Genomic DNA, 16260 nt, shown 5'->3' on the forward strand with positions numbered 1-16260 from the left:
GAAGATTATGATCATGATTACAGTTGTAATCCTCCTCGATATTCCTGTCTGATTAGCTCAAGTTAGCCAGATCGCTATCATTAGCCGTTAAGATTACGAATATTTATGAATGTGGCCTAAAAATCTGAAATCCTTTCAGTACATCATGTAAGCTAGCTGTAGCATTATGAGGTGAAGATTATAATTATAATCATAAAACGTGACTTGAAATTTCCTTTCATAAATCCTGTCGGGTTACCTCACGCTAGCTTGGTGGCTAAGAAAATCTCTTATAAATGTGTGACTTCTGTGTTTGTTTTTTTTTTGTTTTTTTTTTAAAGTCTGCTGGTAATTAGCCGATTAAATTCACAAATGTTAGCTATTATGCTATAAAAGAACTAAGTTGTGCCGGGTTTATTTTTTCTCCATTCTGGTTTCCTTTATAAAGCAGTATCTGTGTTAACCCTCGTGTTTAAAGCTAGTATTTGGTCCACACCCTCGCTTCAGCCTTTTGCTTTTTTGCGATCAAGCGTTTCAGATTAGCAGCTAATTATCAGTCTGGGTCGAGTGTTTGAGAGACGAACCGCACAAACGCGCAGCCTGAAATACTTCAGCTAATTACTCCCAGAGGTGCACAAACCCAGAGAGGAAAACGCGCTGTCGCTGAAGGAACAACTCCTGACGAGCAGAAAGGGATCAACATGGCTTCTGCAGCGTCGGAGGAGAGCGGTGCATGCTGGGATTACGGCTACAGGAGGGACGAGGATGAACACGATCGTAAATGTCTCGCGGTCATAATTCTACCGCCTCCTTATTCACCGTGTACTCATAAAGTTCTCACCATTGTGTTCGCTGTGGATGTGTCCCAAATCACAAACGCAGCTTACTGAACAGACCACAGTCACACAGACGTCGTCTTTTTAATTAGAATTATAATGCAAGTGTGTAAAAGCTTTTTCGGCAGGGGTTTAAAAGTGACGCATTTTTCTGGTGCACACACACACACAATTTGTGGTTGTTGTGAAACATTTTAACATGTTCTCCTTTCTGACCTCCTTTAGTGCAATGTTAACTGTGATTGTTGCGACATGTCCGAGTGAAATGGGGGGGGTGTGTCAGTGGGTGGTGGTTTGGTGTTTTGTTGCTTCATCACAAACTCCACAGGTGCATGTACACAAACATGATGGTGTGTGTGTGTGAGAGAGAGAGAGAGAGAGAGAGAGAGAATGTGTGTGTGAGAGCATGTTTACAGTAGACGCGGCCCAGGATAATGAGCGGGACTGAAACCATGTGCGTCACAACACGTTCCTGACACCCGTCATCACTGTCGCTGAGCGGCTCATCACCCAACACAGCGTCCGTGCTGGTGATCTGGGCCGTGTTCCAAATGTGCTTTGATCGCGCCGCTGTCCTGAGCGTTGTTTCGGTGTATCATTAACTCGAGCGAAGTGTGCGCGATGAGGTCTTGAACTTTTCCCCCCCTCTGTGCGTGGCCGTGTAGAAATGCAGTCTTTTTTTTCCCACCACGTTTTGTTTTTGTTTTGGTTAGCAGTGAAAAATGTCACCTGTGTGGAAGTATTTTGCCGATTTAATGAGGGGCGTCGGCCAAGCGAGTTGTAAAAGAGCTGTATAGAAAATGTACGCGGTTTTGGGTAGTGTTACTTGTGGTTTAGTAGCTAGCAAGCTAGATTAAACCCATACTATGATCTAAAGAAATGGGGGGGGATGTGGATAGTTACCCAGGTTCTGCCATTTTGTTGACCTGTTAACTGAGTTGTTACTTGTTAGAATGTTGCTAGGTGCGATTAATCCCCTCTGTCTGTGTCTCAGGCGTTCAAGGACGAGCTGGAAGGCCTGATCCAGGAACAGATGAACAAGGGAAATAACCCAACCGGCCTCCTCGCCCTGCGCCAGATCGCCGACTTCTTCATGGCCAGCTCCATCGGAGGATACCCCACCTCCCCCCTGAGTGAGTGGCACAGTGGTGGTTGTTCGAATACGTTATCGTTACTATAGTAACCACTCGTTCACGGGAACTTGCTTAGTGGACGATCTGCATTTGTTCAAAATTACTAATAAATGTAGTGTAATAGAATGTTATTTAATAAAGTTTTCTTTTGAGTGTCTTATTACTTTTTTGAATACTGGAAGTGATGGCAGGGGAACAGGCCTCGATCCAGCGCTCCTCATGTTTTGTCTTTTGTTTTTTTACATCTCTGGAATGCAGAACTAATTGTCTGAGGATACAGTGACTCTCTCTCGCTCTCTCTCTCGCTCTCTCCGTCTCTGTCTGTGTCTTTCGGGATTATTTCCTGTTTGGCGAGAAAGGCTGTTTAACCCTTTTTACTGCATGTTGTTGCCATATGGCAACAATCCATTTATCTCCAGGTGTTTTTTTTTGATAGGCAATGATACAAAACTACAAATTTCCTATGTAACTGGAAAAGGGGGGATTTAACTTTGACATAAAGGGAAAAAGGCCATGTCAAGTCACCAGGAAGTGCTGTTCGCACGTCTTTTTCTGCTGTCACATGGCATGGTGAAGGTCATCACCTGAGGGCTCTCAAAATTTGATTAATTGTTCAATACTTGGGCAAAACAACTTAAAGGGAAAAAACGAAACGCTGTCTGAGAAGTTAACGTTTATTTTTTTGTCATTTAAACAAGTATGTACATTTTGAGTCTTCTGTTAAATTGTAAAATGTCATTGTTGCCATATGGCAACGACACGCGATAATGGAACTGTGGTATGTGCGTTCACGAACTGAAACAGGCGCACACAGCAAAAAAAAAAAAGAGAAAAAAACACTCGGTTACTCTAACGGTATATTAACATTTTTTCATGTTCAAAGTATGGAAACTCGTAATTTCAGACATTTTTGCAATTACACCTTGTTTTCAAAATTTTATGTGGAGCGAGAATGAAACATTATGTTTGGATCTAATTTTTGTTTGTATTCTGAGTGAGTAAATCCAACCACGTACTTTTTCCGATGGTCACTCCTTACTAGGTGACGAAAAAAACCAATGTATAGCCTGGAAAATGCAGTAATTGGAACAGTAACCTCATACATTTTAATGTTTATTATACGATACTTTCCACCGTTGCACGTTGTTGCCATACGGTAACAATTTCCCGACTACCCCCCATAAAAACTAGTTTCTAATGTTTTATATATTTGTACTACTTGAACGAATTCCAGTCCATAAAAATGCGTTTTTATAATATAATTTATGCAGTAGAGGGTTAAATATTAACATGTCTGAACTAGGGATGTCACGATACCAAAAATCTAGTAGTCGGTACCGATACCACAAAAAGTCCACGATACTCGATACCAAAGTCGATACCACGGTGTGGTTTTAAAAAAAATAAAACCATTTTTAAGGAAAATTTAAAACTCCTGGAGGACATCCTCCTCTGGTTGTTGCTGGCAGAGAGAGAGAGAGAGGGGGGCAGATATTTTAGGTGCTAAGGTGCACTCATAAATACGCGCACACACACACCTTATACTCTGAATGCAAGCATTAGTTTAAATTCACCGATGGTGGCAGGATAAAAGGATTTATTGAAAGCATGGACATGTGAATAATTATTAGTGACATTAGGCTACATTTAGCTGACAGGACACGGGCTGAATGGCGATGCATGGTGGCCCATTAGGAGGTAGTTTATAACATTGCAGTGCGTTAGCGTCGTTAACAAATAACAGGCTATCGCTAACATTACATGGAGCATAACGTTAGCTGGATTCATGGCAACAGTGCCAGCTGCCTCAAACAAACATAATATATGACCGTCTTTCAGGTGCTTCGCCAAATTCCAGGTGTTTCCTCGCTTTGTTTGAAATGAACGATAGCATCGGTTACACACCGGCAACCGATTCTAGCTTTCCTTCTCTTATTCCTCTCAACGTGTCGGGGCGGAGCTAAACTTGTTAAGCTAAGCATATCTTTTGTAGTTTTTCCCGTGTGCTTGTAGGCGTTCTTCTTCTTCACCACTTGTTGACCGACTAATACACTCGCGCGTATTTGCTGCCCCCTTCAGTTCCAGAGGAATTACTACCTCGGTACTTGCGCAACTACTTTTTCGCACAAAAACAAGTACCGTCACGTTTTTAAGCATGCTTGTACCGACTTGGTACTGAAGTATCGGTTCTCGTGACATCCCTAGTCTCAACTGAGATGCACTAGAAAAGTGTGTACTAGCTTATTTTATTGCGTAATCGTCATAAGCACGGAGGACGTAATATCGGCGTTGTCGATCAGCGTGTTTGGTTCGAGGTAATTAATGACTAATTAACTGAAGGGTTGCTGTGAAGTTTTATTTATAGTTCGTTGCGGTTCAAATAGAAACCGACGCAGTACACTACACGTAAATGACGAAACGGCTTCAGAAATAGTAATATGGTCTTCGCCAAGTCCGCTTCCTACAGTGTGTGACTATCGTGCTGCAAGCGGCCGCTGGGCGTTGCGCACTTCTGGTGGGGAAGTAGCCAAGGGCGTGTTTGCAGTGTAGTAACTTGGTGTTGCTCAGAGTTCACCCGTGAGCAGAGCAGCAACTAGTCGCATCCCACAGGTGGTCGAGAAACTTTTTGGGTTAAATTGAAGGAGAAAACCTTGTGCTTTGTAATCTAATCTGAACATAATGAAGGTTTCTGTTGTGATATTTATTTATTTTTGCCTCCTCAGGTCTGGGCATGGTGTCCCCCATAAATGATCTTTTCAGCGCGGAGTCCGGCTCCATGGTAAAGGGTGAGAAGCAGGCGCGGTGTAAACTGGCCAGCCTCTACCGGCTCGTCGATCTCTTCAGCTGGGCTCACTTCTCCAACGCCTACATCACCGTGAGGCTTGCTTTTTATACCGTGGCGTCATTGTGAAACAGTTTTCCCCAGCTTAAATAACTTTGTTGGGTTAGCAAATTCGCATCTGCTGGGTCAGCAAATTAATTAGTTTATTTATTTATTTACTAACGTATTTATTGTTGTTATAGTACTTTTCTCAAACTTATGGTTGCGTGACAGGAAGAATCTGAAATAACAAACAGGTCAGTGATTTCCAAAAGCATCATAGCGTCAGGTTGTGGCACATTCAGCTTTTATGTCACTCTTTATGATCATATCGGGGTATTTTTAGATGCTTGACTCTGTTACGTATACACGTTCAGGTTTTTGAATCTGTAACAGGAAGCCATGCCAACACACTAGAACGGGGCTGCTTTATTTTTGGTGTTCGGGCCCTTAATAGAGATGCATGTGATCGCTATTAGTATCCCATACCTTTGGTGCTTGGACCCCTGGAAAAATAGCTTGGCTTGTATTGTGTTTAAGACCTTCGGAGAATCAGGATCTGACATTATTCCACTTCTTTCCGTTTGATGGGGGGGGTGGCGTTGGGACCAGAAGCGAAAGGTCTAATTTTATAGGCACTCGAGGAAACTAAACGAAAGACGCGCTATATTTAGAAGTAAAACATCAACACAGCTGTTGTGTGACAGACGAAATTATGTGTATGTTTGTAGGTTCGCGTCAGTAAGGAGCAGGACCACATTCTCATCATCCCCAGAGGGCTGTCATTCGCCGAGGCTTCAGCTTCTAATCTGGTACACACACACACACACACACACACACACATACATCTTGTTTTTTCTATCCTTGTGAGGACCTTCTGCTGAGCCTGCACATAAATCTATACCTTAACTTCGGTAACCAGAAGCAAGTATTTTGGTTGTTAGCGTTTTCCCAGATAAAAGCTGTAAACACACTGTTTTGTGAGGACCGGGTGATTTGTGAGGACATTTTGACGCCATCCTATCATTGTGAGGACCAAAATGGAAGAAAGGGTCGTGCCGTGTGTCTTTACAGCCACCTGGACAAAATATGTGCGCACACGCACAGGGGGGTGGGGACAGCAGTCCCCGCTTTAACACGCATTGTTTAGGCTGTTAAAAAACAAACCGGTATCGTCCCTGCTCGTGGTCATCGTGAACGAACAACTAGAGAAAGTGGGTCAGATAAAGTTTCCGTGAACATCTTGCAAGAAATCGACGTTAATCCTTTGTGCCAGATGGCATCCCGAGACATTTGAGCAGTGCACTCTACTCGCGGTCGTCGAGCGTCTGGTTCTCTTCCGATAACATTCCCGTGTCGTAGCAGCTGTTGCTGTTTTGGTGAATTCCTGCTCATCAGCTGATAACAATGGAATGCAGTGTGTGAGCCTCAGGCAGTTAGCTTTGACCCGGAGTTCCTCGTGTCCCTCCGTTCGCATCACTGCCTAATTCGATGCTCGTAACCTCGGCAACGTACGGGGAATCCGAGAAACGAGAATCCGTCACTGTTCACTAATAAAAATTACGTCTAAAACGGAAACTCCCTTTTTTTTCTATTTATTTATTTATTTATTCTTTTTCTCTCTCTCTTTTTTGGTGCAGGGGTTACATTTGTAGTAGTTTATAAAAACAAAACCATTTTGAGACATTTTAGAAGCTGTTCATTCACAATCCTGTTCCGTACAGGTTTTAACTGGTTTGGTTTTGCCTTCCTTGAGGATGAGAAACATAGCCCATCGAATTCAACTGAACTCAGACATTTCTGTCCTCTGAAGTGCATAATCCAGCTGGTTACATAACGCAGCGTGTGTGTGTGTGTGTGTGTGTGTGTGTGTGTGTGTGTGTGTGGGCGTGTAGATGGATTCGACGAGAGCCTTTTCTGATGCAGATTCGCTGCTGAAGAGGTGGATTATGTAAGGAATAAAAGATGACAGGACGCAGCATTGTAGGAAAATAACCAGCGGCCAAGTGGCGTGACGAACGAATCGGAGTTACCGAAAAAGTCAATTGTTTTCCAATAACCGCGCATCCCGAAGTGTTTTATTCGTCTTCCGCCTGCGCACTAGATTGCACTAGATTTACATTTGAGTCCTCCTTAGTTTAAAGGGGGTCTCTAGTTATAGTAAACACGTCTTATTGAAGAAGGCTTTCCTGTATATTTTGGTGACGGTGTATTTTTATTCATTGAATTATTTTGTATTATTTAGGTGAAGGTGAACATCCTGGGCGACGTGGTGGACCAGGGCTCCACTAACCTGCGCGTCGACATGGTCGGCTTCAGCCCGCACGCAGCCATCTACTCCATGAGACCGGACGCACGCTGCCTTATCCACCTACACACCCCGGCCGCCGCAGCCGTGAGTATCACTCCGGGTTCCGAGGTCATGTGGCATCGACCGCTCGGCTTTCCGCGAGTTTCCGAAACCCACCCTCGTGTCCGTCTCTGTGCAGGTGTCATCGATGAAGTGCGGCCTGCTGCCCATCTCTCAGGAGGCGCTGATCCTCGGCGACGTGGCCTACTACAACTACCAAGGGAGCCTGGACGACAAGGAGGAGAGGGCGGAGCTCCAGAAAGCGCTCGGACCCTCGGCCAAGGTTAACTTTTTGAGCCGTTTTAAACTTTTTTTTCTTTTTTTTTTTTTTCCTAAAAGATAAGAGAGCATAGAGTTCTCTTGCAAACTAATCCCGCTGATTCCGCAGGTGCTCGTTCTGAGGAATCATGGTGTGGTGGCTTTAGGAGAAACCATTGAAGAGGCTTTCCACTACATTTACAATGCCCAGTTTGCCTGCCAGATCCAGGTGTGTGTGTGTGTGTGTGTGTGTGTGTGTGTGTGTGTGTGGATAGAAAACAGCCCTGAGTTCCGAGCTCGTTTATGTGAAGGCTCTGTTCATTGCTGAGGGGCGAGTGTGTAAATGATTAGTTTATTATTACCTTGGGGTGTGTGTGTATATATGTATGTGTGTGTGTGTGTGTGTGTGTGTGTGTGTGTGTGTGTGTGTGTGTGTGTGTGATTCCTGGTGTACATTGGAAATGCATTTATATAATGTTATCAGTGCCAGGACTTTATACTCAGTCAAAACAGCAGCTGTAAAGTGTGTGTGTGTGTGTGTGTGTGTGTGTGTGTGTGTGTGTGTGTGTGTGTGTGGATAGAAAACAGCCCTGAGTTCTGATCTTGTTTATGCGAAGGCTCTGTTCATTGCTGAGGGACGAGTGTGTAAATGATTAGTTTATTATTATTATCATGGTGTGTGTGTGTGTGTGTGTGTGTGTGTGTGTGTGTAGGTGAACGCGTTCTCGTGTGCAGGAGGAATGGAGAACCTCATCGTGTTAGACCTGGAGAAGTATAAGAGCAGGACGCAGGGCGTGGTCGAGGCCGGTGTGAGCATGGGCTCTTCGCACAAGTTGAAAGTGGGAGAGCTAGAGTTCGAGTCGCTCATGAGGATGCTCGACAATCTGGTGTGTGTGTGTGTGTGTGTGTGTGAGAGAGAGACTCTTTTTTTTTTTGTCCGTTTGTGTGTACCAGGGCTGTAATCTTTGTTTACTTTGTGTTAGGGTTACCGAACAGGCTACGCTCACCGCCACCCGGTGTTGCGGGACAAACCGCGGCACAAGAGCGAGGTGGAGATTCCGGCCACGGTGACTGCGTTCTCGTTGGACGAGCCAACCGATGCGTCCCGCCTCCAACACCGTCTCCTTCAGCAGCGGCAGCAGAGGGAGAAAACACGCTGGCTCAACTCGCCTAATTGCTACACCAAGATCAACGTGGCTGACGGAGGCGGCGCCGAGGAGAACACCCGCGTCAGGACCATGGTGTGTGCCTGGTTTTCTTTTTGTGTGTGTGCGTGTGTGAGAGCATAGTAGTTTCACGTTTTTGCATTTCAGTGTGTGTGGGTGGATGAGTAGGAGGATGTGGCTTCGAAAGTGACCTTATTCCTGCTTGTCCATGTCTCTCCGTGTTTACAGAACACAACAATCGGCTTTCTGCTGCCATCTAGTGGCAGGTTTAAGTATTACCACGTTTTAAACAAACAACTCGGATTGTACCTGATTCCTATAAAATCCCCAAAACGTTCAGGACGACATCACATGCTGGTTTTCTCCTCATATTTACTGCAGGAAATGCAAGTGGTGTTTTGTGCAAATGTTTGCACACCCTCAGGCCAAAAAGTCGGATGAAAACGAAATGATATGCATGTAAATAAGATATTTATCATTCGTTCATCTTTCCAAATGCAAAAGTTTGCCTCTTCCATCCTGAATATGATCTAGTCAGTCGCATAATTTACACGGCCAAATATTTGCCTTTAAAACTGCGTATTAAATCCTCTTAGCAGCTTTTGTATTCTCAGTGTATAATATTTGCCCCCCAGTTGCCCCTGACGTATTTATCGTGTTGCTTGTCCAATTGCTCACCTATCCTTTCTAGTAGAATTGGTAAGAATGTGGACGATGTCATACCTCCGTGTGATGTTTTAATGTTTTGGATAGCAGGAAACACTCACTATTAATGGGGTGTGTAAACTTTTGCACTGAACTATATGTAGCTTAAGGTATTTGGAAACGCTTTAAATATACAATAGTGGCATTTCAAATGTCTTCCTTGTCAATACAGGGTTTTTTTTTTTTTTACATAAATATTGTTTGCTGTGATATTCAGTGTTTTTCTTTCTCTCTCTGTCTCTCTGTGTGTGTCTCTCTCTCTCAGTGGATGAGATCTGAAGACGGCGGCAGCAGCAGCGGGACTCCGATCCGCATCGAGGACCCGAACCAGTTCGTTCCACTGAACACCAACCCAACCGAAGTCCTCCAGAAGAGGAATAAAGTGCGTCTCTCGCTCTCTCACAACTCTGGCAGCTTTTCTTTGTCCTAGTTTGAGTCGGGGGGGAAAAAAAAAGACGAACGGAAGTTTTTTTTAATGTTGACAAATGAAATCCATTTTTTCCGCCCCGAAGATTCACTCTGTTTGCCGTTACTTATGTTCGCGTCACGTCTGCATTCTTCCCTTCGGCCTGTTTCAGATCCGAGAGCAGAACCGCTTCGACATGATGTCCGCCGGCCCGCAGTCTCAGCTCCTGGCTGGCATCGTCGTGGAGAGACCGCCGGTGAGTCCTTCACTGCGTTCACGTTCTGTTTTCACTCAGCAGTCGTCCACTTTTTCCCCATATCGTGTTCTCAAGGAGCTAATTAGTAAGCAAATATTCTGCACATAGTGGGGGGTGGTTCAGACGACAGAAAAGATGTGTGTTAACTAGTGCAGTGTTTAGGAGAGGCGGTTTTGAGCTTCTCTTTATGACCACTAGGTGTCGCCAAACTCCAACCTTCAGAGACGTGTAGTTGTACAAGGGGGGGGAAATGATCAGTGAATAACATTGCAGCTTTGACTGAATAAAAAATATAGTCGTCATGGTAACCTTTCCAGTTCCCCAGTGGAATTTTGCCCATGGAACATAAGCTTTGTTTATTTACTCGAGCTGTTGCTGCTTTATTGAATTGAACGATATGCCTGCAGCTCTCCTGATGACCACCGGGTGTCACCAAACTCTAACTTTTCAGACACGTCAGCGTGCGGTGTGTAAATGTAACTTTGCTTAACGTAGTTCATGTTTGCGTTTTGCTTTAAAGGAGCAGCTCTCCGCAAAGGTAAAGTGGCTTCACGGTTTGTCGGTTGTTATTGGACGTCTTCATTTCGCACAAACTTCATCTGTCAGTCGTCGTCAGTCAGTCAGCCAGGACACGTTTGGTGTCTTGACGTTTTGCACACTGCGCTCCATGTACATTTGAGTTATTGTTCCTTTAAGTTCTGGTGATTTCCAGGGTGTGAAAATGAAACATGTGCACGCATTACTGGGTGGATTATACTTTAAGCCGCCTCATCTTTTTTTTTTTTCTTTCTTGTGCTGCAGTTTTTTTTTGTTGGATATGAGCATGATGGATGGATGCTCGTGATGTTTCTTCTGGGTGTTGTCACAATCTGTGTGTGTGGGATGAAGTGTTTCTACTTGGGTATTGTCTGACTGTTTTTGCTTTCGTTTCGTTTACGCATACAGCCATACACGGGTGGAGACGAGGAGGAGGTCGAGCCGTTGCCACCCAACCCCTTCAGCGAGCTCATCGAGAGAGATCTGGATGACTACAAACATCAAGTGGAGCACCAACAGCTGGGGCTCGATGGTAACACACACACACACTCTGTATTTCTTATCTCTATTTAGCTAGCTAGTTATTTAATTAGAGCCACTTGTGTACACTTGTGTACAGTATGTGGATTGGGTCACAAACTGTTTCGATTACATCATCTCAACACATCTCTCTGTTGGAAACGGTGTAATATTTGCGAAAAGCTCCAAGACCTACTGTACCAACTCTCACACAGACACGCACACTCAGCTGTCGATATTAATCACACGAGGTAATCTTGTCTTAGACACTCAATCAATAAATATACACCTTCTCAGATCCAGTCTACTGTCACTAATGTGTGTGACGGGACCACAGGGACCATAGACCCCACACACACACACACACACACAAGCATGGAGAAATCAATCACATGGAGACATTTAGACAGAAAATGAGCAAAATTGCATTTAAACCCTCGAGATGATTGGAATTTTCCAGAACTTATTTACTAGTGCAAACGTTTGCACGCCTTCAGAACCAAAGCATCCGTTTTACTAAAATATGGAATGTTTCTTAGAGAATAATAAAACCTTTTAAACTAATTTATAACGCTACAGGTTTGATTATTTTTATTTTATTTTTTTTAAATTTGCTGACACACTTTTTTAATAAATACCCCTTGCACATTCTGTCTATATAACTCTAATCCTGTGTGCTGCATGAATCACTGTGAGATTTAAAAAAAAAAAAAAAATCATCCTAAATGTGAATGAAATAACAACATCCTTCCTAACCAACGACGTAGCATGGACCTTAACGTCTAACACGAGTGTTTAATCCGTCCTTGGCCCCGTCGAGCTCCTGGATCGGTGATCTGTTCCTCGGTAAAGCCTAGTGAGGAGTTCGGGTGCACGATTTCAGAGACGTCGGTCTGAGAACGACCGCCGAGGCGCCAATATTTTCAAGCACACGTTTGATTTTTCTCGGCGATCGGTCGCGTAGCACGAACCCCCCTGCAACTCTGAGAGAGACCTGCCACGAGAAACAGCCGGTGAGAGGAAATCCAGTTTGTATGCCGTGACGCGCAGCAGATCCCTGAATCCGGTTTGTAGCCCGAGGACAAGCGAAATACAAGCCCCTAAAAATACCGTAGAATACAAACGCTTCTTATTTACGAAAGGATCTGGCACGTCGGTACCTAAATTGCTGTCCAGTATTAAAATGGCAGCTTTTCTGCACGTATAGCTCCCGTTCTCTTGGCAGAACAGACAATCCTTGCTGCAGTATTAGTTGTATAGTGTGCATTTGGATTGAATACGCTATCAGTCAGTATTATATTAGCGCAGTTAGCCATGCACGCTAACATTCGTTTTAGCAAGCAACAGTTCCAGATTTGACTCTTTTCTACCGTGAACCCCCATACTGATCTCTAAAAGATGAAGCTTGAATGTTTATTCCTCGAAAACAGCATGCCTTTCTAACCTGTCTTACTTGTTAAGTGTGTGTAATGTACTTGTGTGTGTGTGTGTGTGTGTGTGTGTGTGTGTGTACACTAATCCCTCCTCCACTCACGGCTGCAGAGGAGGAGCAGGATCAGCTAACGTCTGACGACGCTTCCACGCTCTCCCCATCTGCCTCTCAAACTCAGTCCCCACAACACACACCTGCTAAAGAAGGTAGAGGCAAGCGTGTGTAACGTTCAACTGTGTGTGGTGTTCATGTGTCATGTAAAGAGCTAAGATAAACGCTTAATAATTGTGTGTGTGTGTGTGTGTGTGTGTGTGTGTATGTGTATATATATATATATATATATATATATATATATATATATATATATATATATATATATAGTAAATTTAGTAAGTAGTAAAATGTTAACGTTTTAAATGTTTAACACGGTAGTATTTAGCGTTAAATCGAAAATTTGGCCTAAAACTACATTTTAAAAATCCCCATATGTAAAAACGTAAAGTTTACACATCTTTACACTGAAGCTACGGTGATGTTCCTGCATTTTGTTGCTGGTTTGCATACGACGTAAACAATTGGTCGTAAAAATAATGTATATATATATCTGTTGTGTGGGGGGGGGAATCGCGCTAGTATATTATTTAACGGAGCCTCAAATGTTGTTTCCCCCCCCGTTTCATTGTGTGTGTGGTCTGATCTGCGTAGCTTCTTGAGCGTCGTGTATGAACGTCGGTTGAACAATTTTATTGTGTATTTTGTTTTTTTTTTAAATTTCCCATCCCTCAGAGAACCACACGAACGCTCTGCTGAACGGCAAGGGCACGCACGACGACGACGAGGAGGAGCTGATGAAGCGCGTGGAGAGCGTGGAGATCACCAGCGAGAAGATCGAGGAGGTGCTGTCCCCCGAGAGCTCGCCCTCCAAATCACCTGGCAAGAAGAAGAAGAAATTCCGAACGCCGTCGTTCCTCAAGAAGAACAAGAAGAAAGAGAAGGTGGAGCCCTGAATGCTGAGCGAGAGGGGGCGGAGACTCGACCTACCCACCTGTTTGTCCAGCCTCCTTTCTGTTTACCCGTCGTTTTTACCTTTGTTTGAAAGATTATCGATTTTATTTGGATTTTTGTTTTTAACAAACTTGGGCACATCTGATTTGGGAAGGGAACGTTCCGGGGGCGACACTTTATATGGAAGTCCTGGCAAACTGGTTCTTCCTCGAACTAAACACACACACACACACACAGACACACACAATCGAGCTTACACAGCAATTCAAACACACATACTACATTTACGATTAATTCTTTGTTACCGTATGGTAACGATTTATTTTTTTTGTCCCTCGTCTAGCCGTGAGGTTTGATTTTGTTAAGGTTTTTTCCCCGCTCCCTTCCAAGGACACACATTTTTAAAAAATAATTAGGATTTTTTCTTTCTGTAGTTGATGGCTGATAATCCTGTGTTTTATACACACACACACACACACACACACACACACACACACCATCACGTTTTAGTGAAGTGTATCTCATCGTTATCTCCTCATTCACTTTTATCCCTTTTAACTCATGTAGTTTTATCCCCCCCCCTTTTTTTTTTTTTAAATAAATGTTTTGTACTCATTTCTACACTTTTACACTTTTTCCTACAGCCGATCATGTCCGCTCGATGTTTCTCCGCTCTGTAACTCGGAAGACTAAAACACACACGGAATTATATAGAAAAGTAAACTGGACGAGTGATGGTTAAAGTAACGGTTTATTTTTTGTGCCGCACTTTTAACGTAGTATATATTTTAGATATATATATAAATAAACAGCTATGTGCATACAGACGTCTTTTTTTAATTTTTTTTATTTTTTTTCCAGAGAGATTTGCAGGACGTTAGCGAGAATGCAGGAGTAGGAAGACCAGGAAGAAAAATACAAGGGGATTAAGCTTAAAAAATGTTTCATTTTATATATTTATATATAAAATTCTTTTAAATTTGAGATATATAGAGAGAGAGAGAGAGCGCGCGCGAGTTTAAGGTAATCCTGCGTCCCAGATGAACGAGGGGGGAACAGTAAAATCTCAGCGTGGCCCCCTTTTGAGATTTGGAAAATAATAATTTTTTGTTTGACAAAGGGTCGTCCAGATGCCTGCTATCCGAGAAAAGCGTTTGCGTCGCTGTAACGTAAATCCCGCAGCAGCCTGAAAACGCGTCCGAATTCTAGCGAGAAAGTAAAAATGTACAAGTTTTCAAATTCCAACGGATGCAAGCGAAAAATCCGCGGAAAATTCGGAAACGTGTCGGAATTCGGTTGAGCCAAAAGAAGTCGCACAAAATACACACCGACCCCCAGACTCCGCCCCTCGTCCAAACTTTTAAACTGGTCCGTACAAATCGGTTTAAATTTATCATTCAAGTAATAAGTCGAGGAACTGGTGTTTTCGCTTTCGTTCGGTACCTGTACAATTCCTTATTTTATCTTTTCGTTTCTTTTTTTAAAACGAACTGATTAGGTGATGAATTTTCAAACAAGTCGAATGACTCAAATGCAAGTCATGGAGTTTTCAGGCAGCTTTTTTTTTTTTTTTTTTTTTTTTTTTTTTTTTTTTTAAACATCCCCCCCCCCCCCATTCCCCCATTTGAATGGGATGATTTAAAAAAAATTTTATGTCCTTTTTTCCCCCCAAACAAAATTCAAAAAGTCTGCTTTTTTAGGGCGGATTTGAGACATAAAAATTTTTAACGTCCAAATTTTTTACCGACATTTCCATAAATTCTGTTTGAACTGCAGACATTAACGCCGAATGGTGAAAAGCTGGATTAGTTGCGTTCGTTAATCGTTAAGGCTACACGTTTCGTCCCTCGTCCCCGAGCGGCTTTCGTCTCGAGGCGATCGATCCCAGCGAGCAATGTGAAGTGAATGTGGAGATCGAGTCATCTCTTAACTGTGTAAATAGCACATGGCTTTCAGGCGCTGCCGAGTGAATTGCAAGGTTCGAGCGAAGTGGTGAGATGCAAAAATATGGTGGGAGAAAATAGGAAAGAAAAGCTCATGCATGTTTTATTGCTGGACTTTTGTCTTCTGTTTGCAGTTTATTTTCCTTTATATTATATGTTGTTTTTTTTTGTTGTTGGTTTTTTTTTTTTAGTTTACAGAGATTTACACGTTTTATTAACCACTTTACGAGCGTCAAATCTAATGTTTCTGTTTTCTTGCTCTGAACGAAGAACGTTTGCACCTTCTTTTCTTTCTTTTTTTTTTTTAAATAAAAAAAACAAAGCAAACAATTAATGCTTATTTTCTATGTCGCTTTTGTTTTTTTTGTTTTTATAGCTTTGGCATGCAAGCGTGTGAGCCGAACCTCGTGACCTGTGAAAAGAAAAAAAAAAACTACAACGTATATAAATTGTAATCTAATGAACTTGCTTTAGATTGTATTGCTAATCGATGTAAATTCACAATAAACAAAAGCTATTTTAAGAAAACAGCACTGGTCATAATGCTTTCAGCTTCGATCCGTCGTGATTTTATTTATTTGGGGAATTTTCCGTTCAATTTTCTTTAATCGTTATGTTTTACCGTTTTTATAATGTACACTTCAAATTTAATACTTAGGATGTGCTCTTTCCCCCTTATTCAAATTGCTACATTAACCAAAGAATTTAACTCGTGCACTTGAGTGCATTTTGCACGAGCTCCACTTGATGATGTTATGCTGACTCAGCAGTGCTGCTCGATTTCCGTAGCGCAGCATGCTGGATAAAGGTCATGCGTGGGCATGCGTGTGTGTTTCTTAAGAGTAAAGTAAAGCCACATTAAACTGTTTACCAAAACCTCCAACCAAAGGCAGAGTTTCAGGTTTTCACTATTT

General features: G+C 42.9%; 1 protein-coding gene across 4 annotated transcripts in view; it reads left to right on the top strand.

The window, feature by feature from the left end:
* add3a (adducin 3 (gamma) a) overlaps positions 1-15874 on the top strand; it is a 71064-nt gene extending 55190 nt beyond the window's left edge. For 3 of the 4 annotated variants that reach the window (XM_053616496.1, XM_053616497.1, XM_053616498.1), the window contains 13 exons: positions 1810-1948; positions 4672-4823; positions 5501-5581; positions 7015-7164; positions 7259-7402; positions 7508-7606; positions 8091-8264; positions 8361-8618; positions 9514-9630; positions 9827-9910; positions 10856-10979; positions 12509-12604; positions 13185-15874. In XM_053616496.1, the coding sequence (XP_053472471.1) occupies positions 1810-1948; positions 4672-4823; positions 5501-5581; positions 7015-7164; positions 7259-7402; positions 7508-7606; positions 8091-8264; positions 8361-8618; positions 9514-9630; positions 9827-9910; positions 10856-10979; positions 12509-12604; positions 13185-13405 (1839 nt within the window). In that variant the 3' untranslated portion in view covers positions 13406-15874. The remainder of the gene's footprint in view (positions 1-1809; positions 1949-4671; positions 4824-5500; positions 5582-7014; positions 7165-7258; positions 7403-7507; positions 7607-8090; positions 8265-8360; positions 8619-9513; positions 9631-9826; positions 9911-10855; positions 10980-12508; positions 12605-13184) is intronic. The other variant, XM_053616499.1, reaches the window with a different exon arrangement.
* Positions 15875-16260: the final 386 nt, after the last annotated feature.

This window comes from Ictalurus furcatus, chromosome 27, assembly GCF_023375685.1.
Source record: "Ictalurus furcatus strain D&B chromosome 27, Billie_1.0, whole genome shotgun sequence".
Lineage (NCBI taxonomy): Eukaryota > Metazoa > Chordata > Actinopteri > Siluriformes > Ictaluridae > Ictalurus > Ictalurus furcatus.